Here is a 21,588-nt window from a genome sequence, read left to right on the forward strand (position 1 = left end):
GTAAAACCACGCAATGAAGGCTCACCATGAGATCAGGTTATGCCAAGAAATGGGGCAACCAACATCACTGAACCCCATTTGCTTGTTCCTCAACTAGCCCCAGTCTCTCATTCTCCCTTTGCATCCATCTCCTCTGTCTCCCACCACACCGAAACCAAATGAAACATGCCTTGCCATTCTCCTCCACCTCTCCTTTGTCTTTTTATGGTATTTGGCAGTTGCTTACTATGTATCAAACACTGTTCTAACCCCTGGGGTAGGAACAAGGTCATCAGGTTGGACGAAATCCACGTGGCCCATGTGACTCACCGCCTTAATCCCCATTTTATAGATGAACTGAGGCACAGAGAAGTGACTTGCCCAAGGTCACACAGTGACAATTAAGTGGTGGAGCCAGAATTAGAACCCAGGTCCTTCTGACTCCCGGTCCCGTACTCTATCCACTAGGCTACACTGCTTCTCCCATGATGCCTTTCCTTGGACCTGCTGGGGAATCCGCATCAGGCTGCATTCTCCATCTCTGCTGGGCTTCTCCGAGCTCAATGGTAGGGATTGGTTAGGAAGGAGAGAATCAGGCTAGGAGCAGGCTGCAGGTTGACAAGCAGCATAGCCTAATGGATAGAGCACAGGCCTGGGAGTCAGAAGGACCTGAGTTCTAATTCTGGCTCCGCCATGTGTTTGCTGTGTGTCCTTCGGCAAGGCACTTAACTTCTCTGGGCCTCGGTTACTTCATCTGTAAAATAGGGTTTAAGAGACACTGGGACTGTGTCCGTTCTGATTAACTTGTCTCTACCCCAGCACTCAGAACCTTGCCTGACACACAGTAAGAACTAAACAAGTACCATTATTATTATTATTATTATTAATTAGGTGCTGCTAACTCAGGCAAGGCAGTGAAAATGCTTGGAATTCCTCTGCCACGGGAGCAGGCTTTCATTCATTCTTTCAATCATATTTACTGGGGGCTTACTGTGTGGAGAGCACTGTCCTCCCAAGCGCTCAGTACAATACAAGAATAAACCTACATTCCCCGCCCACAACGATCTTATAGTCTAGAGGATTATAAAGCCAGCCAACCGGCAGCCTTCCTTACGTGATTTCGTTGTTTTGATCCGTGACTTCCACTCGGTCGAGGAACCAGCCTGGGCTGTTGCCAGAGTTGTCATGACGAATCCTCAGCTTCTTCAGAGGCCCCAGGTCGATGGCATTGATGGTAAAGGTGTCCACCTGCAAAAGGTTCCGGGAAATCACATAGTACAGGAACTTAATGCAGTGTTCTGCCCACAGTAAGCACTCGATAAGGGATGTGTCCGCTAATTGTTATATTGTACTCTCCCAAGTGCTTAGTAAAGTGCTCTGCACACAGTAAATGCTCCATAAATATGACTGAATGAATAATGAATACCATTCAGGCAAGGATAGAGCTCCTAGATGGAAAACACCTTAACTGCTGCCCCCAAACAAATGCTGGGAATTTTATGTTAAAGTCTGAGTCTCCTGGGATCAGTAAATCAATCAATCAATCAAGGGTATTCACTGGACAATTGATGTGTTCATGGAACACCGAAATAAGCTCTTGGGAGAAGACAACAGAATTGGGGGACACAATCCCTGCCCACTAGGCGTTTATGATTTAGAAGACCATTCCACTCAATCAGTGGTATTTATTGAGCACTTACTGTGCTCAATGTACCGTGTACAATAGGACCTGGGTTTGAATCCTGCTCTGCCACTTGCCTTCTGGGTGACCTTGGGCAAATCATTTAACTTCTCTAGAACTCAGTTTCCTGAACTGTAAAATGGGGGATCCAATACCTCTTCTCGCTCCTACCTGAATTGTCTCCTACCTGATTAACACGTACCTAACCTAGCATTTAGAACAGTACTTGACAGACAATAAGCACTTAAAAAAATAATCAAAAAACACTACCATAGAGTCGATAAACATGTTCCTTGCCCAGTAGAAGATCATACTGTCTTTAATTGTATTCCTTTGCCTCCCTGTATTTCCCTCCATCAAGGCCATGAGATCCCGCAATCAATTAATCAATGGTATTTGCTGAGCGTCTGCGTGCAGAGCACTGTACTAAGCACAGTAGAGATGGTTAACACATTCCCTACCCACAATCATCCTTCCATCAAAATTTCAATCTAGCGTGGACACTAGCATACCTTACAGATAGTAAAGAAAAGGAGATATGGAAATGAGTTAGGGCTTAACGGTAGATAAGATACGTGCAAAAGTGTTGTGGAAAGTTTGCAATACATAGGAGGTTAGATGGCACACAAGTCCTAAACAGGCAGTAGGGTAGGGGTGTAAGCAGGGAAGATTAGAAATTAATTTTGGGAACGTCTCCTGGAGGAGATGAGATTTCAGAGCATCTCTAGACTATAAGCTACTTGTGGGCAGTGAAGGTGTCTACCAACTCTTCTGTATTGTACTTTTCGAAGTGCTCAGTAAATACCATTTATTGATTATCAATTGATTTGCAAATGGGGAGAGAAATCTGTTGAATTGGAAAATGGGAGGAAGTTCCAAGCAGGGAAGAGGATGTGCAAAAGAAGTCGGGAGTGGGAGAGATGAGAATAAGGTACAATGAGCAGGTTAGCTGGAGAGCAACGAAGAGTGAGAAAGTAATAGAGAATGGATCAGTAGGAGAGAGATGGCTGATTGAATGCCTTAAAGTCAAGGCTTTCTGCTTGATGTGGAGAGGCATGGGCAACTATTGGAGTTTTAAGGGCGGTGATATTCGTACAGGATGACACCTTGGAAAAATAATCCTGGGAACAGAGTGATCGCCATGGTGGGCCACAGTGGGCAGGAAAACTGATGTAGTAGTCAAGCCAGGTTGTAATCAAGGCCTCGAGAGGCATGGTAGCTGTCTGGATAGAAAGGAAGGTATGGATTATGAGGAAACAGCGTGGCTTAGTGGCTTAGCATGGTTCTGGGAATCAAAAGGACCTGAATTCTAACTCCAGCTCTGCCACATATCTGCTGTGTGACCTTAGGCAGGTTACTTCACTTCTCTATGCCTCAGTTACCTCATCTGTAAAATGGGGATTAAGACAGTGAGCCCCACGTGGGAACTGGATTTGCTTGTATCCACCCCATTGCTTAGTACAGTGCATAGTAAGCGCTTAAATACCATTAAAAAAAAAGTTGTGGAGGAAGAAGCAGAAAGATTTGGCAACAGGCTGAATAAGGAGGTTTTGAGAGAGGGAGAAATCTAGGATAGACCAAGTTTGTGGACCTTACAGGGGAGCCTGTGGCTGTCACTCTGTAATGCAGCCATGGTTAGGTCTATTGGACTCTGAGCCATGTGGAGTCCAAAATTCTACTCCTCTAGCTGTGATATAGCCTGTCCCTCTTCTTGTTTTTACTGCTGCTTCTCTCCTATAGAAGGTTTCATTTGTCTTGTTACATCCTCCTAATGTGTTTTTGCCCTTCTTGCCCCACCCTCATTATTTAGATTGAGCCCCTTGAAGGCCAGGGACCATGATCAATCAGTCAAATTTATCAAGTGCTTACTGTGTACAAAGCATTGTACTAAAAGTTCAAGTGAGTACAGTACGACAGAGTTGGAATACAAATTCCCTGCCTATAATGAGTTTAATTTTCATCTTTGTGTTTTTTGGGTTTTCTCCTCCCCGTTCACACTTAATAAATACCATTACTCCTATGATTACTTCCACTACTTCTAGGCTGGTTCTTGTTCATTCTGATGGGAAAGCTGAGAAGGAGAGAGGAATTGGGAGGAATTATGAGAAGTTCAGGTTGGGGATGTTAAGATGGATGTGCTGGCAGAACATCCATGTAGAGATGTCCTGGAAGCAGGAAGAAATGTGAGATCCCACAGGAGGAGAGAGGTCAGGTCTAGGACGGTAGGTGGAAAAAAAATAAACCAATGGTATTGAGTGTGCCCAGCACTGTACTAGGCACTTGGAAGAGTCCAGTATAAACAGTCAGTAGACACGATTCCTGCCCACAATGAGCTTGCACTTTAGAATGGGAGACAAACATTAATATAAATTATGGATATGTACATAAGTGCCATGACACTGAGGGAGGGGGTTAATAAAGTGAGAAAATCCAAATGCAAGGGTGAAGCAGAAAGGAGTGGGGGAAGAGGAAAAGAGGGTTTAGTCAGGGAAGGCTTCTTGGAGGAGATATACCTTCAATAAGACTTTGAAGGAAGGGAGAGTGACTGTCTGTCAGATGGGAAGAGAGAGGGTGTTCCAGGCCAGAGGCAGGATATGGGAGAGAGGTCAGCGGTGAGATAGACAAGATTGAGATACAGTGAGAAGGTTAGCATTAGAGGAGCGAAGTGTGCAGGCTGGGCCGTACGTAGTAGGAGAGCAGAGAGGAAAGGTAGGAGTGCACAAGGTAATGAGCGTGTTAAAGCTGATGGAAAGTAGTTTCTGTTTTTGGGGGGAGCCAGATGCGGGGGGACACATGGACAGCAGAGTGACGTATGGACAAGAGTGGAGAGACAAGAGGGAGAGAGGGAGGGAGGTCAGCAAGGAGTCTGATACAGTAATCACAGCAGGATAGGATAACCACTTGGATTAATGTGGAAGTAGTTTGGATGAAGTGGAAAGGGCAGATTTTAGCATTCTGACGGTTGAACTGACAGGATTTAGTAAGAGATTCAATACGTGGGTTACACGAGAGACATGAAATCGAGGATAACCCCAAGGTTATGGGCTTGAAAGGCTGAGATCTGCATGATCACATGTCAAAGGTTACAAGGGGAAGGGAGGAAGCTCCCCACGGCAGAAAGAAAACGCATTACCTGCCCCTCTTCAAATTTGTTCATATTCTCAGAGCTCCACAGAGGCCGCTCGCCCGTGTCTCCGTACTCCTCTCCATAGATGTTCAAGAACACATTAGCATCCGTCCCGGCGTTTGGCACTTTCCCGGTGATCACCTGGACCTCGTAGCTGTTGTCTGAAACGTGTTGGGTTGGGGGTGGAACAGGATCCCAGGAATGACCCATCGGGGACCTAGACACCCCTTGGCCGGATGCCTGGGTGGACTTCCCAATGTGACACGTTCGCTTCTAAGCCCACGTCCTCCCCGGAGAAGAGATAGGGCGTCCTGGGGAAGTGGCAGTTGAGAAACTGAGGTCTGGAGAAGAGGGGAAGGGCCTGGGTCTTATCCTATTGTAGTCCAATTACGCCAGCACTATTACAATGTTTGGATCTTGGCAAATGTCGTTATCGTCATTATTATTATTAGAAGGTCCTCCATCTCTCCCACCTCCTCTGATCCTATTCTTCCCTCAGCTACCTCCTCCAAACTCCCTTTTCTCCCATAACTCACTGTCCCCAGTGGTTTGGGGATTTTTTTTTAAATGGTATTTGTTAGGCACTTACCGTGTGCCAGGCACTGTGCTAAGCGCTAGGATAGAAACAAGATAATCTGGTTGGACACAGTCCATGTTTCACAGAGGGCTCAAAGTCTTCATTCCCATTTTACAGAGGAAGTAACTGAGGCACAAAGAAGTGAAGTGATTTGCTAAAGGTCATACAACACATGAGTGGAGGAGCCTGGATTGGAAACCAGGTCCTCTGACTCCCAGGCCCGTGGTCTTTCCTCTAAGCCGTGCTTCTTCTCCTTCCTCCCTCCACAGGAGTTAACCTACCCCAGCGCCTGGGCCCTGACCCTCTTTTTCTCTCCCAGCTATTGGGACTCCAAATGAAGGTCCCTCTCTCCATTCATCCGGGCCACTCTGACTGCACTGGGGTGGTGAGTTCCTAGAGATGGGGGCCGTGACCCTTCAACTCTGAACAGTGTTCCATGCAGCCTCACCTACAAAGAGGAGAAGCAGTGTGACCTAATGGGAAGAGCAGGGGCTCCGCCACTACACTGTTTGTGCGACCTTAGGCAAATAACTTCTCCAGACCTCAGTTTCTCAACTGCCGAATGGGGATTCAGTACCTGTTTTCCCTACTGTTTCGACTATGAGTCCCATGTGGGACAGAGGCTGTACCAGACCTGATGATCTAGTGTGGTTCTCAGTGCTTAGTACAGGGCTTAGCACATAGTAAAGCAGCGTGGCCTAGTTATAGAAGCATGGACCTGGGAGTCAGAAGGACCTGAGTTCTAATTCAGCTCTTACTCATGTCAGCTGTGTGACCTTGGGCAAGTCACTTCTCTTCTCTGTGCCTCAGTTACCTCAGCTGTAAAATGGGGATTAAGACTGTGAGCCCCACGTGGGACAGGGACTGCGTCCAACCCAATTTTCTCCACCCCAGCACTTAAAGTGTTTGGCACAAAATGAGCCCTTAACAAATGCCACAGTTATCATCATTATTATTAATACCACAATCATCATTCAGCAGAAGCTTCTCTATGATCATGAGACAGAGTAACTCTCCTCTGCCACATGTCAGAGGAGGTTGGGAGATGGGATAGAGAAGGCAAGAGAACAGTGCAGGGGGAGCTCAAAAGCCAGACGCCCGCCCCCGTCCCCAGAGTGGGGAGTTTTCAGTCACCGGACATGCCTCTGAACTGTGTTCCTCACCCCCAGTCTGGCCACGGACTTACGGACAGGAAGCTTACCCTCCGGACCCGGCCTATTGGCGGGCTCCAACTCCACGATCAACTCCTTATCGTCTTCGTCCCTGGCCAGCCAGCGGTGGGCTTCAAACTTATATACGTCGATCACCTCCTTAATCCCTGGTCCGAACTCCTCCTCCACCTCCTCCTCTGATGAGGAGGACGACGACTCTTCCTCCGAAGACCCCTCCTCCTCTTCCGAGTCCTCTGCTTCCGAGTCCTCGTCGTCACTAGATTTCTTCATCTTCTTCTTCTTCTTCCTCTGCTGCTTGGCTTTCAGTCTCTCTTTCCTCCTCTGTTCCCTCGCCCGCTCCCTCTCCTTGGCCTTCCTCTTCTCCTCCTCAGGGTTCGGCTCCACCTCCTTCAGCACCAGCCGCTTGAGCACCAAGGATTCGATGAACCAGCCGCTGCCGAAGCCCTCCCCCGAGTGGCCCAGCCGCACCTTGTAGATCTCGCCCACGTCTGTGGCCTCCAGCTGTCACCAAAGCAGAGAGGAATGCCCTGGAGAGGGGCTCACTGGACCTCCAGGGTAGTCTCCAAGCTCATTCTTCCGTAGCACTTGTGTGCATAATAATAATAATTTTATGTATAGTATGCCTGTCTCCCTCTCTAGACTGTGAGCTCACTGTGGGCAGGAAATGCGTCCATTTATTGTTAGTGTACCCTCTCAAGCACTTAATACTGTGCTTTACACACAGTAAATGCTCAATAAATATGATTGAATGAATTAATAATGATAAAGATGATGATAATAATGATGAATATGATAATAGTGATTATAATTGTGGTATTTCTAAAGTGTTTACTATGTGCCAGGCACCTAACTTAGCACTGGGGTAGATACACGTAAATCTGGATGGACACAATCCATGTCCCTCATTAATCAATCAATGGTATTTATTAAGCACTTACTATGTGCAGAGCACTGCTTTAAAGGCTTGGGAGAGTACAATATAAAAGAATTAGCAGACACCTTCAGCCCATTGTGAGCTTACAGTCTTAACCCCCATTTTACAGATGAGGTAAGTGAGGGACAGAAAGGTTCAAGGACTTGCCCAAGGTCACACAGCAGACAAGTGGCAGAGTTGGAGTCTATTCACTAGGCAATGCCACTTCTCTGAAATTTAATTTATTGATTTATATTAGTGTCTGTCTCCCCTTCTAGACTATAAGCTTGTTGTGGGCAGAGAAAGTGTCTATCAGCTCTGTTATATAGTACTTTCCCAAGCATTTAGTACAGTGCTCTGCACACAGGAAGTGCTCAGTAAACACGATTGATAGTCTATCTATTGCTGATTTGTACATTCCAAACGCTTAGTACAGTGCTCTGCACAAAGGAAGCACTCAATAAATACTATTGAATGAGTGAATGATAGTCCCAAAATGGGAACATTACGTATTTCACCTTTGAAGGCATTCCCCTGCAAAGTTTGTAAAACCCTGAGAGTCAGGGACTGTATCTAATTCACACCTGTGTAATCCCTCCCAGCTATTATTACAGTGCTTTGCATACAGTAAGTGTTTAATAAATATTATTGCTATTACTACAACTTCTATTACCACCCCACCCCAAGCCTCTCCCCCTGCCCCGCCTCCACTGAAAAAAAAATAAACGTGGCCTAGTGGAGAGAGATTATGGAAATAGGAGCAGCATAAGCTAGTGGAAAGAGTTCGGGTCTGGGAGACAGAGGACCTGGGCTTTAATTCTGCTGCACCAGTTGCCTGCTATGTGACTCTGGGAAAGTCACCTGACTTCTCAGTTCCGCATTTTCCTCATCTTTAAAATGAGGATTCGATTATCTTATTCCCCCTCCTACTTAGATTGTGAGCCCCATGTGGGATGGGGACAGTATCCGATCTGACCTGATTAACTTGGATCCACACCAGACCTTAGAACAGTGGTTGACACATGGTAGCACTTAAATACCATGATATTAAGAATAAGAGTAATAACAATAATAGTAGTGTGAGTCACAGGTTCAAATCTCAGCTCTGCTACTGAGCTGCTGTCACCCAGGCTTCTCTGGGCCTCGGTCTCCTCATCTATAAAATGGGAATGACCATGCCTAACTGCCTCTCCCTCATATCACTGTTAAAAGTCTTACGAAATATGAGACTCTGCTTGTAAAAGAGAACATAGAATTAAGAGGGATAGTACACAAACCATCCCAGAACATGTTGCATGGAAACAAAGAGATGCAAGAACAATGACCTGCCCAGCGATCAAACAGATTCAGTAATTTGGAAAGCCAAGAACCAGGACATTAAAGCAAATGTTGTGTGAAATACACTGAATGGAGCAGGAGAACTGCAGAGAAATCTGACAGGTGTTTAGTCACCATGGGAAAGTTGAAATGTAGACTATTTTAGAGATGAGATCAACTTGACATATGAGTCTGTTAAGGGAGTAATGCATAAAATTAGAATGTGTGAAGGGGTTTTTTTGTTTTTCTATTTTTGAAACCTACTGGGTTTCTTCGAATGAATGGTACGTAGAGTTTTCCTTTTAACCTAGAGGAAAGAGTGTGCGACTTGGAGTCAAGAGACCTAGCTTCTAGGCCCGTCTTGGCCACTTGCCTGCTATGGGACTTTGGGAAAGTCATTTAATTGCTCTGTGCCTCATTTTCCTCATCTGTAAAATGGGGTTAAAATACCTTTCTCCCTTTCTTATATTGTGAGCCCCATGTGAGACAAGGACCAGGTCTGATCTCATTATCCTGTACGCTAAACTCCAGGGTTAGTACAGTGCTTAACACATTGTAAATACTTAAAAGATAGAGCCATTATTATCTGTTAAAAATATATCTTGGATGCATTTGGGCATATTATGCATATTAAAAATTTTCCAATGAAAATTATTTGGGACAAAAGAGAAAATTGATTCTAAAGCTCCTTGGGAAATGGAAATTGAATAATAAATTAATACTATGAGGAAGACTTAACGATGGTAATAATGATAATAATGGTATTTTTTCAGCACTTACTCTGTGCCAAGCACTGTACTAAGCTCTGGTCTGGAAACAAGATAATAGGGTCCCATGATGGGTTCACAGTCTAAGTAGGAGGGAGAAGAGGTAGCGAAACCCTATTTTGCAGATGAAGGAACTGAGGCACAGAGAAGTTGTGATTTGCTCGAGTTGCCCCAGCAGGCTAGTGTCAGAGCTGCTGGACGGATGACAGCTCAATCATATTTGAGTGGTTACTTTGTGCAAAGCACCGTACTAAGTGCTTAGGAGAGTACAGAATAACAGAGTTGGTAGTCAGATTCCCTGCCCACAGTGAGCTTACAATCTAGAGGGGGAAACAGACATTAATGTAAATAAATTAGATACGTACATAAGTGCTGTAGGATTGAGGGAGGTGGTGAATAAGAGGAGCAAATCAGGGCATTGCAGAAGGGACTGAGAGGAGAAGAAATAAGGGCTTCTTCAGGGAAGGCCTCTTGGAGGAGTTGAGCCTTCAGTAAGGCTTTGAAGATGAGGAGAGTCATTGCCCGTTGGACTTGAAGAGGGAGAACGTGAGAGAGGGGTCAGAGTCGAGAGAAGAATTGGAGGTACAGTGGGTAGGTTGACGTTAGAGAAGTGAAGTGTTCGGGCTGGCTTGTAGTGGGAGAGCGGCGAGGTGTGAAGTAGGAGGGAGCAGGGTGATCGAGTGCTTTATCTCCAAAGGTAAGGAGTTTCTGTTTGATGTAGACATGGATGGGCAACCACTGGAGGATCTTGAGGAGTGGAGGAACATGAACTGAATGTTTCTGTAGAAAAATGGTCCCGGTAGCAGAGTGAAGTATGGATGGGAGTCAGGGAGAGACAGGAGGCAGCTCAATGAGACTTTGCAGTTATATCCTCTCCAGATGACCCGGATCTCATAGTTATAACATAAAGAGTGTGGTGGAAAGAGATCTATGTGTTCTGATCAGCCCTCAACTCCACCGAATCTCGGCAAGAAATGGAAGACCAGATGGCATGTTCCTGTTCCTCTCTGACTCAGCTGCCCTACCCCAAACACCCAGCTCCTGTCACTTACGTAAACGTCGCGGGTCCTACCAAGTCTGCCAGGCTAATCCCCAGCCTGCTGGTATTCATTATGGATTCTGTGGGAACCTGAGGATCCTAAGACCAGAAGCGATTACCCCAGGGTCTGGTGGAGGTGGAGCTAGGCATTGGCCACCTTACCTTGGACCTCTCCCAACTCCAATCACGACTGCTTAAGACCCTTCTGCCTATAAAATCAGGGTTGAGGAGGGCATCTAATAATAATGATGGTGTTTGTTAAGTATCTACTACGTGGTAAGCACTGTCCTAAGCACTGGAATAGATTTAAGGTAATCAGACTGGCCAAGTCCCACATGGGGTTTTAACTGTTTAAATAGCAGGGAGTTACTACTTTCCTCATTTGTGAAATGGAGATTTGAGGCACAGAGTAGCTAAGCGACTTGTCCAAGATCACGAAGCAGGCAATTGGCCAAGCAGAAAGTCTTAGTGGAGAAAGCATGGGCTTGGGAGTCAGAAGAACCTAGGTTCTAATCCTCATTCTGCCGATTGCTTGCCGTGTGGCCTTGGGCAACTAACCTCTCTGTACCTCAGTTTCCTCAACTGTAAAATGGGAACCTCTCTTCTCCCTCCAACAGACTGTGAGTCCCATGAGGGGCAGGGACTGTGTCCAGCCAAATAAACTTGGACCTACCCCAGCGCTTAGAATGGTGCTTAAACCTATAGTAAGGGCTTAACAAATACAATGAAAATAGAAAAAAAACAAAACCTGGGATTAGAAGACAGCTCCTCTGAGACCCAGGTCTGTGCTTTTCCCACTAGGCCATGCCACATTTGGCTTGAGGGCCAACTAGGTGATCTCTCTGGGAATGTGAGGGACGGAAAAGTAAGTGGTCATCTTAGCTGGGACCTCCCTCAGGGATTTACATTCCTCGAAACACACACGCCCAGAACGGCAGGGGAGTCTGCCAGCCTCCTCCCTCCTTCATACCTGAAAAGTGTCAGTGGCTCCCTGCTCAAAGACGTTCGTTCGGCTGGTCAGATGAAGCACCTCGGTTTTCCCCAGCTCCCCGTAAATCTGCATGTAGACCCGGGCATTGGTGCCAGCATACCCCATGTCCCCCGTCACAATTTCTACCTCATAATGGATCACTGTTGTGAAGGGAAAGGAAAGAGACATGTGTTTATTAGTCAGTCGTGTTTGTCGAGCACTTATTGTGTGCAGAGTACTGTACTAAGAGTACCAAATAACAGAGTTGGTAGACATGTTCCTTGTCCATAATCAATGAGTAGTGACAAGCTGCATGGTACAGTGGATAGAACTTGGGCCTGAGAGTCAGAAGGTCATGCATTTAATCCCAGCTCTGCCACTTGTCTGCTGTGCAACCTTGGGCAAGTCACTTCATTTCTCTGTACCTCAGTTCTCTCATCTGAAAAACAGGGATTGAGAGTGGGAGGCCCATGTGGGACAGGGACCGTAAACAAACTGATTTGCTTGTATCCACCCCATTGCTTAATACAGTAGCTGGCACACAGTAAGCACTTAAATACCACAATTATTAAAATTATTAGTCACTGAGTGTTTACTGTGTACCGAGCACGGTACTGAACGCTTGGGAGGGTACCGTAACAGATTTGGTAGAAACTTTCCCTGCCCACAATGAGCTTACAGTCTAGCATTTAGGCAGAAACATCTACTTATGTGTAATTGAGGGTTGGAGAAACTAAGGAACAAAATAGCAGATGGATCTCTAGAATATAGGCTTGTTGTGGGCAGGGACTGTGTCTTTATATCTATATTGTACTCTCCCAAGCATTAGTACAGTACTTTGCACACAGGGTTCAAAAACAATCGAATGGAGGAAGAGGGAATCTCTAGGCCTCTTCCCCAATCAATCAGTAATATTTACTGAGAGCATGTGCAAAGCACTGTACTAAGCTCTGAGAGTACAATGCGATTGAGTTGGTAGATGTGATCGTTGCCCTCAAGCAGTTTAAAGTCTAGAGGACCTTTTCCTGTTTGGGAGCAATGAATGGGGTTCTCTCTCCCTGCTTTCAACCATCCCTTTTAGCAGCTAAAAGTTGACCCTTATGGAAAGGATCGACTAACAAAACAAGCACAGTCCACACCTGGCGAGTTCTGAACTGGAGCTAGTCAGAAGCTAGGACAGATACAGCTAACTCCTCATTTAGATGAGTTGCCTTCAGCCAGTTCTCTGGCACGCTACTGAGCAATCTCCTGGGAAGAAGAAAATCTTGTATTTTAGTCTCTGCCTCCGACCTGTTTGTCTCTCAATTGCTCGGTGACCTTGGGTAAGTCACTTCCCCTCCTCTGTTCCTCAGTTTCCTCATCTGTAAAATCAGAATGATACCTAACTAACTTTCCTTCCAAGCATGTGTGAAATCTGAGGGAAGCATTTTGAGCTCCTTGAAGGGAAGATGATACCTACTATCTTATTTATAAATAGTCCGAGTCACAACAACCTATTGATTCAGCCCGATGATCCAAACAATCCAATTTCCTTTATGACAGTGGCCCCAGAGAATGCTTGGAAAACAGTGTCATAGTTGCCTTCCTTGACTTTCTTTCTTCTGGTTAGCGATATATCTTCTAACCCCCCCTTTAATAATCTTTCATGGTCTTATCATCCATGAATCGATGTAAACACTTTCATAGCCAACCTAATTTCTCCCTCTAATAATCCGCTTCTCACTCCAATCCAGGTCAGGCCCCCTTCCCAGCAGGGATTTGACCTCAAAGTAACATGGTCTAGTAGACAGTACCCTGCCCTGGGAATCAGAGGACCTGGGTTCTGATCCCAGCTCCTCCACTTACCTGTGTGACCTTGGGCAAGTCACATAACTTCTCTTTGACTCGGTTTTCTCATTTGCAAAGTGGGGGTTCAATTCCTGTGCTCCCTCCTACTTAGCTGTAAGCCCCACGTAGGACCTGATTATCTTGGGTCTACCCTGGTGCTTAGCACAATGCTTGGCTTATAGTAAGCCCTTAATACCACAATTATCGCTATGGTCATCATTCCTAAACACCCCACTGTAAACCCAGAGAGGGAAAAATAAATCCTAAAAGGGATTCCTACTTACACGTTTCAGTATCCACGATCTCGCTTGGGTAGACTTCCACCATCGTCCTCCCATCGCACTTACTCCGGTCAAGCCACCTGTTAGCGGGGAAGGTGTACCGCTTGCCATGGCGGGGCACCCAGATCTGGACGCTGCCCAGGAACCAACCAGCTCGCATCCCTCCGCTGTCGTGCCCGATCATGATCCGGTTGATCTGAAAGGGAACAGAAGCGGAAGATGCCTCTGCCGTGTTCCACTTGGGATGGTCTTCACCCTCTCGAGGCCCGAGTGAACACATTGGGTGAGCCAGAGGGTGCTGGAGAAGACTGAGTCGGCCCTTTGTGTTTGGAGTTTGCCCAGTTCTCTACTAGATGTTTGAGAATCAGCATGGCATAATGGCTAGAGCACGGCCTGGGAGTCAGAAGGTCAAGGGTTCTAATCCTGGCTCTGCCACTTGTCTTCTGTGTGACCTCAGGCAACTCACTTCACTCTTCTGTGCCTCAGTTACCTCATCTGTAAAATGGGGATTGAGATTGAGAGCCCCACGAGGGACAAGAACTGTGTCATACCAATCTACTTGTCTCTATCCCAGCTGTTAGTACAGTGCCTGGCACATGGTAAACATTTCACAAATACCACAAAATATTATAATTATTACAATTTAAGAGTGTGTAGACAAGTTCCTTGCCTACAAGATTAAAGTCTAGAGGGGGACATAGTAAATGCTTATTAACAATAATAATACTTGTTAAGCACTTAGTATGTGCAAAGCACTGGGGAAAATGAAAGAATCAGGTTGGTCACAGTCCTTGTCCCATATATGGAGCTCTTAGGCTAAGAAATATCACTATCGTCTACTAATATTGGGGACCACAAGGGATGGTGTTCCCCAAAACCTCAACAATCCCTCACATCATCGTGGGGCAGAGTGTAGAGCACAACTAGCTGGAGGTGTAGAAGGAGAAGGGAGCAACCATATAGAAGCTCGTTGTGGCCAAGGAATGTGTCTATTGTTGCATTGTACTCTCCCAAACGCCCAGTACAGTGCTCTGCACATAGTTAACGCTCAATAACCACGATTGAATGAAGAGGGGCAGTCGATGGAGTCTTGATGTCCAAAGGTGAAGAGTTAACCAAAGTAAACAGGATCTAGAGGGCACAGGCATCTTGAAAGGAAGGCCGTCTTGAAGCATAATGAAAAGCAGCCTCCTGCAATGCTTTGAAATAAAGGAAGAAGAGAGGAGGGAAGAAATTTTACCTTCCCAATATCTAAGGTCTCAATGGTGAACTCGTCCACCCGGCCCCGTTCGAAGTAGTCTTTCAAGTTATTATCGGACACCTGGAGGATTTGCCGGATGGTATCTGTCTTCTCTCCATAGAGTTTGATTGTAATTTTAGCATCTGTACTGGCACCGGGAGCATCTCCAGTCTTGATACTGATGTGGTACCGAATGTCTGCCCACGGGAAGGAAATACGAACGCAGGTATCAGAGTAGGTTAGATCACCTCATATCAGGGATTTGGGGAAGAGAGGGGGCAAATAAGAGAAGAAGATTACTGGAGAACAAAGAGAATCTTTTAAGAGCCTGATGTGAATGCCCACCCATCTCTAGCCCAACCAGCTAGAGCATGTTTCCCGGCCCAATGGAGAGAGAATGAGCCCGGGAGTCAGAAGATCCAGGTTCTAATCCCGGCTATGCTGTGTGATCTCAGGCAAGTCACTTAACTTTTCTGTGCCTCAGTTTCCTCATTGTAAAAGTAGGATTGAATCCTATTCCCTCCTATTTAATGTGTGAGCCCCACATGGGACAGAGACAGGTTTCTAGAGAAGCAGCATGGTATAGTAGATAGAGCACAGGCTTCAGAGTTAGAAGGTTATAGGTTCTAAGCCCAGTTCTGCCACTTGTCTGCTGTGGGACCTTTGGCAAGCACTTCTCTGGGCCTCTGTTCTCTCATCTGTCAAATAAGGATTGAGACTGTGAGCCCAGGTGGGACAGGGACTGTGCCCAACCTGATTTGCTTATTTCCACCCCAGTGCTTAGTACAATGCCTGGCACACAGTAAGCACTTGAATACCACAATTATTATTATTATTGTGTATATCCCAGCAATATAGTGCTTGGCACATAGCATTAACAAATGCCATGATTATTTTGAAAAAAGTTAAAACATTCAGATACACAGAGCTCACCTAGAGATGCTGGGAAATTGCCGTAATTGCGAATTTCCACAGTTTTAATAAGATCAAGGACTTAGTTCAGTGCTCTGAACATAGTAGGTGCTCCATAAATACCAATGATTGATTCATCAGGATAGAGAGCAGGCTACTGAGCAGGTCCTTCTTGGGAGAGAACTTTACAAGCCATGGGAAGTCAGAAAGCTCCACATAAAAAGTTATAGTGGGAAAGAGCAGAGTTGCAGAAATGGTCACCCAACCCACTAGGAACATCCATCAGGACAAGTGAGGATACACATTTTTCTTTGAAAGCCTAAAAACATTTGGATGAGAAAGACCCTCTCCCAACGTTATTTCACATTCCCTATTCCTTGGACCTTCTGAAGATATCTACTGCCCGAGAAGAGTTGCATGGTTATTAATCATGGCATTGGAAGAGAAAAAAATTGGATGCCGTCCTGTTAATTTCCCGAGTGAATTCCCACTTTTCTGTCCTGAGTCACTGAGCCATGAAGTGGCCCTATTTGTTGTCACCTGAGCTTAACTTTCTTGATCATCATACCAACAATTTCTATTTCCTTTCTCCCTCTAGATCCAGGAAGGTAGAAATGAATCCACATCACTCAACAAAAGAACCCACCACGTGACTCAGGAGACAGTTTGGGAAACAACAAGGCAACTTTCTCTCTTCTGACTCCCAAGGGCCATCCCTTATACCAAAGCCGGCCTATTTCACCTCCCAACTGTTTCTTATCCCCCTCCCCCGCTTCAGCTGCAGAAGAATCATCTGGCCAGACAGTAGCCCTTCCCTGGGCCAACTCACTTTTCAGCCTTGAGTTGCTGTCACTCGGCAATAATTCTCTCACTAGTTGGCCGTCGTCCTGATCTTTGTCGAACCATCTGGTTGGTGAAAAGAGGGAAGTTATCTGCTAGGTAGAAGCCCCGTAGAAGATCTTTGGTAAGGACAATCCTAGCTACCTTCTGGGCACTCAAAGCCATGTGGATTCACTGACCGACCCACTCATTGGCTGTGCACCATGAGGAGCAGTGTGGTCGAGTGGAAAGGAGTACTGTCCTAGGAGTCAGAGGACCTGGGTTCTAATCCTGGTTCTGACTCTTGTCTGCTGTGGGACCCTGAGTAATTCACTCAACTCTTCTATATCTCAGTTTCCTCTACTGTGGGACCCCAGACAAATCACTTAGTTTCTCTGTATGCCAGTTTTAATCTGTAAATTGGAGATCCAATACCTGAGATCTTTTCCCTCTTAAACTGTGAGCTCTGTGTGGGACAGGAACTGTGTCTGATCTGCTTATATTTAAGCTACTCAAGTGCTTAGCACATAGTTAGCAGTTAATGAATAGCACAATTATTATTAGCATATTTAGGCTCCCCAGCTTTATCAACTGCTAACTCCCTTGAGACTTCTAGGGCTGCTGGGGCAAAGGTTGGAAAAAGGGGAGTGATCCTTTAATAATGGCATTTATTTATCAAGCACTTGAGTAGGTAGAAGTTAATTAGTTCAGATACAATACCCATCCCACATGGGGCTCACAGACTAATTGAGAGTAGCAGTGTGGCTCAGTGGAAAGAGCCCGGGAGTCAGAGGTCATGGGTTCAAATCCCAGCTCTGCCACTTGTCAGCTGTGTCTTTGGGCAAGTTACTTCACTTCTCTGGGCCTGTTACCTCATCTGTAAAATGGGGATTAAGTGTGAGCCCCACCTGGGACAATCTGATTACCCTGTATCTACCCCAGCATTTAGAACAGTGCTCTGCACACAGTAAGCATTTAAATACCAACATTATTAATTGGATCCCCACTTTACAGAGGAATTGAGGTACAGAGAAGTGACTTGCCCAGGGTCCCAGAGTAGACAGGGGACAAAGCTAGAATTAGAATACAGGTTCTCTGACTCCTAGGCCCCTTCTCCTTCCATAAGGCCACACTCCTTCCTTAACAAGACATCTGTCTGATTCCCCTAATCATGTAGCTTTGGGCCCATCTGGTACATAGGAGAGCTAGAATCCCTGTCATCTCACAGACTTTAGTCTGATAATTGCCTCAGCCCTACAGCAGTTACATATAAAATGTTACGCTCTATTTCCCCAATCTATATTTTATAATCTTCCCTTCTAGCCTGAAAGTTCCTTGTAGGCAGGGATTTCAGCTAGTAACCCTGTTGAATTGTACTTTCCCAAACACTTAATATAATGCTCTATATATAATAAGCTCTCAGTTTTCTTTAGGGTATTTATTAAGCGCTTACTATGTGGCAAGTACCACACTAAGCACTGGGGTAGATACAAGCAACCACATTAGACACAGTCCATGTCCCACATGGAGCTCACCAGTGTTAACCTCCATTTCACAGAAGAGGTAACTGAGGCCCAAAATAGCTAAGTAACTTACCCAACATCATACAACTCACAAACAACAGCATCTCACTCCTTTCCACTCCCTAAACCATGCTCTATCTAGTCCCACCCACCCCCAGCGGCTTCTCATATAAAGACCACTGATTGATTAATTGCTTCAGGTGATAAGGTAGAGTAGCCTTGGATAGGTCTCAGGTGAAGAAACTATCCACAGTGTGTACCCATGCACCAGCAACAATGTCTTGTCTTCTAATGTTCGGTTGAGTCTTCTTTGTAACCCCCACACTCCCAGTCCTGGACTCTCCATACTCTAAGCTCATTGTGGGCAGGAAATGTGTGTTTACTGTTATATTGTGCTCTCCCAAGCACTTAGTACACTGTTTTGCACACAGGAAGCACAACTGACTCAACAATAAGTAGATGCTCAGCACTGACTGACCGATGGTCCTTCAATCAATCAATGGTATAAATTGAATTCTTACTGCGTGCACAGCACTGTACTTAGCATTGGAAAAATACAACACAACAGAGCTGTTAGATGTGATTCCTCCTTCACAAGGAACTTGGCATCTAGAGATCTCTGCCTACACCTCCTCAAACTCTAGATCATTGCTGGTGTCGTCCACCTTTCATCCCAACTCCTCTGGCCATCAGCCATCCAGTCCATTTGGGACCTACCCCGAGGATTGCTAGAACCTGAGGAATCTTGTCAGCTTTCTGACACCTCCTGAGTTCAGAGCAGAGAGGGGTGGGAGGGGTGGGCCAGATCTTCCTTTTCCAGAGGGTATGAGAAAGAGGAAACAAAAAATAATCCCACTCTTGATAAGAGGGACAGGAACCCGAGAGTGCTTAACTTGTGCAAATTGAGGTCAGTCAGTCAATTGTATTTGAGCGCTTACTGTGTGGAGAACACTGTACTAAGTTTTTGGGAGAGTGTAATACAACAATTAAGAGAGACATTCCCTGCCCACAGTGAATTTACAGTCTAGAGGGAAGATGAAAAGGGAACAGGACAATCTCAGTCTACTCTTAATCATGGAGAGGGGCTTGTCTTAACTGTAAGATCGGGATTTTTTTATGGTATTTATTAAGTGCTTACTATGTGCCAGGCACTGTACTAAATGCTGGGGTAGTAGACACAAGCTAACCAAGTTGGACACATGGGGCTCACAGTCTTAATCCCCATTTTATAGATGAGGTAGCTGGCACAGAGAAGTGAAGTGACTTGCCCAAGGTCACACAGCAGATACGTGTAAAAGCTGGGATTAGAACCCCGATCCTTCTGACTCATTATGGGCAGGGATTTCATCTTCCAACTCTTTTGTATTGTACTCCCCCCCAGCACTTAATACAATGCTCTGCACACAGTAAGTATCCAATAAATACAATTGATTGATTAATAGATTGCCTTTTTTACCCAGATTGGATTTTTCTCCAACCAGAGAAATGCAAGATCTGCTTCTAATGCCCTGCACACAGTAAGCCTCGATAAATACCATTGATTGATCGATTGGTACTGCAGCATTAATTTGAAGAGTTTCTGCTCCTTAAACCCTCCCAGCCTTGCAGCAGGGAGACAGTTTATTGGGACCAGGTGTAAAACTGATGACTGATGATTATATTTGTAAGCACTTACTATGTGTCAAGTACTGTAAGGGTTGGGGTAGATATAAATTAATCAGGTTGGAGGTTGGACACAATCCCTGTCCCACATGAGGTTCAGTGTCTTAATCCCCCTTTTACAGATGAGGTAACTGATCTGTTACCTCAGAGAAGTTGAGTGACTTGCCCAAAGTCACGCAGCAGGCAAGTGGTGGAGCTGGAATTAGAGATCAGGTGCTATTGGTCCCAAGCCCACGCTCTTTCCAGGAAGTCATGCTGCTCCCAAGGTGATTCAGACAGCAGTAGAAATTCCATTTATTAAGCACCTACGGTGTGGGAAACAGGCTAGGTGCTGGGGAAGAATATACGGATGGGAATTAAACAGGGTCCATGGCCCACAAGGGGCTCACAATCTAAGAATTAGAGCAGAGAGACGGGAACCCCAAATCAACAGGAGACAAGAGGAGAGGGATAAATCCCAAAATAAAATAAAAGCTGTCAGGTAGTCAAGAGAGCAGAGTTTTTGGCTTCTCGGGGATGAGTCTAGTAGTAACAACCTCAGGCAGAGTAACATCCAAGGCTCTGCTCTTCCTAGTGTTCTGTTTTCTGAAGGCGGTGCCAGGCTGCTGCTGCTTCTGCTGCTTCAGTCCTTCCCCACAGAATGAAGCCGCATAGTCAAGTGGAGGGAGCACCTCCCTAGCACTCGGACCTGAGTTCTAATCCCATCTGGGCCCCTTGCCTCCTTCGTGACCTTGGGCAAGTCGTTGAAACTATGCCTCATTTTCCTCACCTGTGAAATGGAAATTAACAGCTGTTCTCCCTCTCCTTTAGACTATGAGAGGGGATGCTGATCTGATTACCCTGTGTTTCTCCAGCATTAGCACATGGTAAACTCTTCACAGTCAAGGAAGGGTATTTATTGAATGCTTATTGGGTGCAGAGCACTGTACTAAGGGTTGGGAGAAAACAATAGGGTAGGGTTGATAGATACATCCCTCTCCACAGTCAATCTTATTTATTGAGGGCATATTGTGTGCAGAGCACAGTACTAAAGGCTTGGGAAAGAACAATAAAATAGGGTTGGTAGATGGGATCCCTGCCCCCAATCAATCATATTTATCGAGTGCTTACTGTGTGCAGAGCACTGTACTAAGCACTTGGAGAGTACAATACAACAGGAGTTTATTAGGTCACTAGAGAGGCCCTTGACTAATGTGGGGGTTGGTGGGTGAACTCAGATTCGAGGAGAGAAGCCAGAGGACGCAGCAGTCTAAAGGACCAGGGTGCGAAGGAGGCTCCTATCTGTCGCCCTCTGAGTGTCTGCTTGAACCTCAAGTAGCTATCATCTCTTCTGGCTGTGTCTCTTCAGAACCACATAGGAGAACCTGGGAAGGGAGGTGGTATTGGGAGTCTGTGCTACCCCTTGAGGGGCGGGGACCCAAAACCTTAATCTGAGAAAGGTGAGGGAGAGGAAGGAAAGAAAAAAGCCCAAAACTCAGTGTGGGCCCTCAGGTTCTGCTCCAAGGAACGAGTGCTTAGTACAGTGCTCTGTATATAGTGAGCGCCTTCCTCCGTTTTGAAAGAAGACCCTTCAGAGTCCAAAGCTCAGCATACCATTTTATAACCACTTAACTACCACCAGGATATAAATAGGCATCTCCCCCCAGCCTAGAACACTTCAGCCCAATTTGATAGTGTGAGATGTTGCTAAATACATTAGCCTACATAACTCTCCGGCAGACTTACTCTTTCCCTGCAGGTTTGCTTGTGCAAACACACACAAACACACACACGCACACACAC

The 21,588-nt window shown here is 45.8% G+C and overlaps 1 protein-coding gene across 1 annotated transcript in view; it reads right to left on the reverse strand.

Annotated features, from left to right (window-relative positions):
- LOXHD1 (lipoxygenase homology PLAT domains 1) overlaps positions 1-21,588 on the reverse strand; it is a 247,851-nt gene that overhangs the window by 120,683 nt on the left and 105,580 nt on the right. The window contains exons 15-19 of the mRNA XM_029059328.1: positions 16,632-16,708; positions 14,891-15,087; positions 13,654-13,846; positions 11,543-11,703; positions 1,094-1,227 (exon numbers count right to left, since the gene is read on the reverse strand). Coding sequence (XP_028915161.1) covers positions 1,094-1,227; positions 11,543-11,703; positions 13,654-13,846; positions 14,891-15,087; positions 16,632-16,708 — 762 coding nt within the window. The remainder of the gene's footprint in view (positions 1-1,093; positions 1,228-11,542; positions 11,704-13,653; positions 13,847-14,890; positions 15,088-16,631; positions 16,709-21,588) is intronic.

This window comes from Ornithorhynchus anatinus, chromosome 3 (assembly GCF_004115215.2).
Source record: "Ornithorhynchus anatinus isolate Pmale09 chromosome 3, mOrnAna1.pri.v4, whole genome shotgun sequence".
In the NCBI taxonomy this organism is placed as follows: domain Eukaryota; kingdom Metazoa; phylum Chordata; class Mammalia; order Monotremata; family Ornithorhynchidae; genus Ornithorhynchus; species Ornithorhynchus anatinus.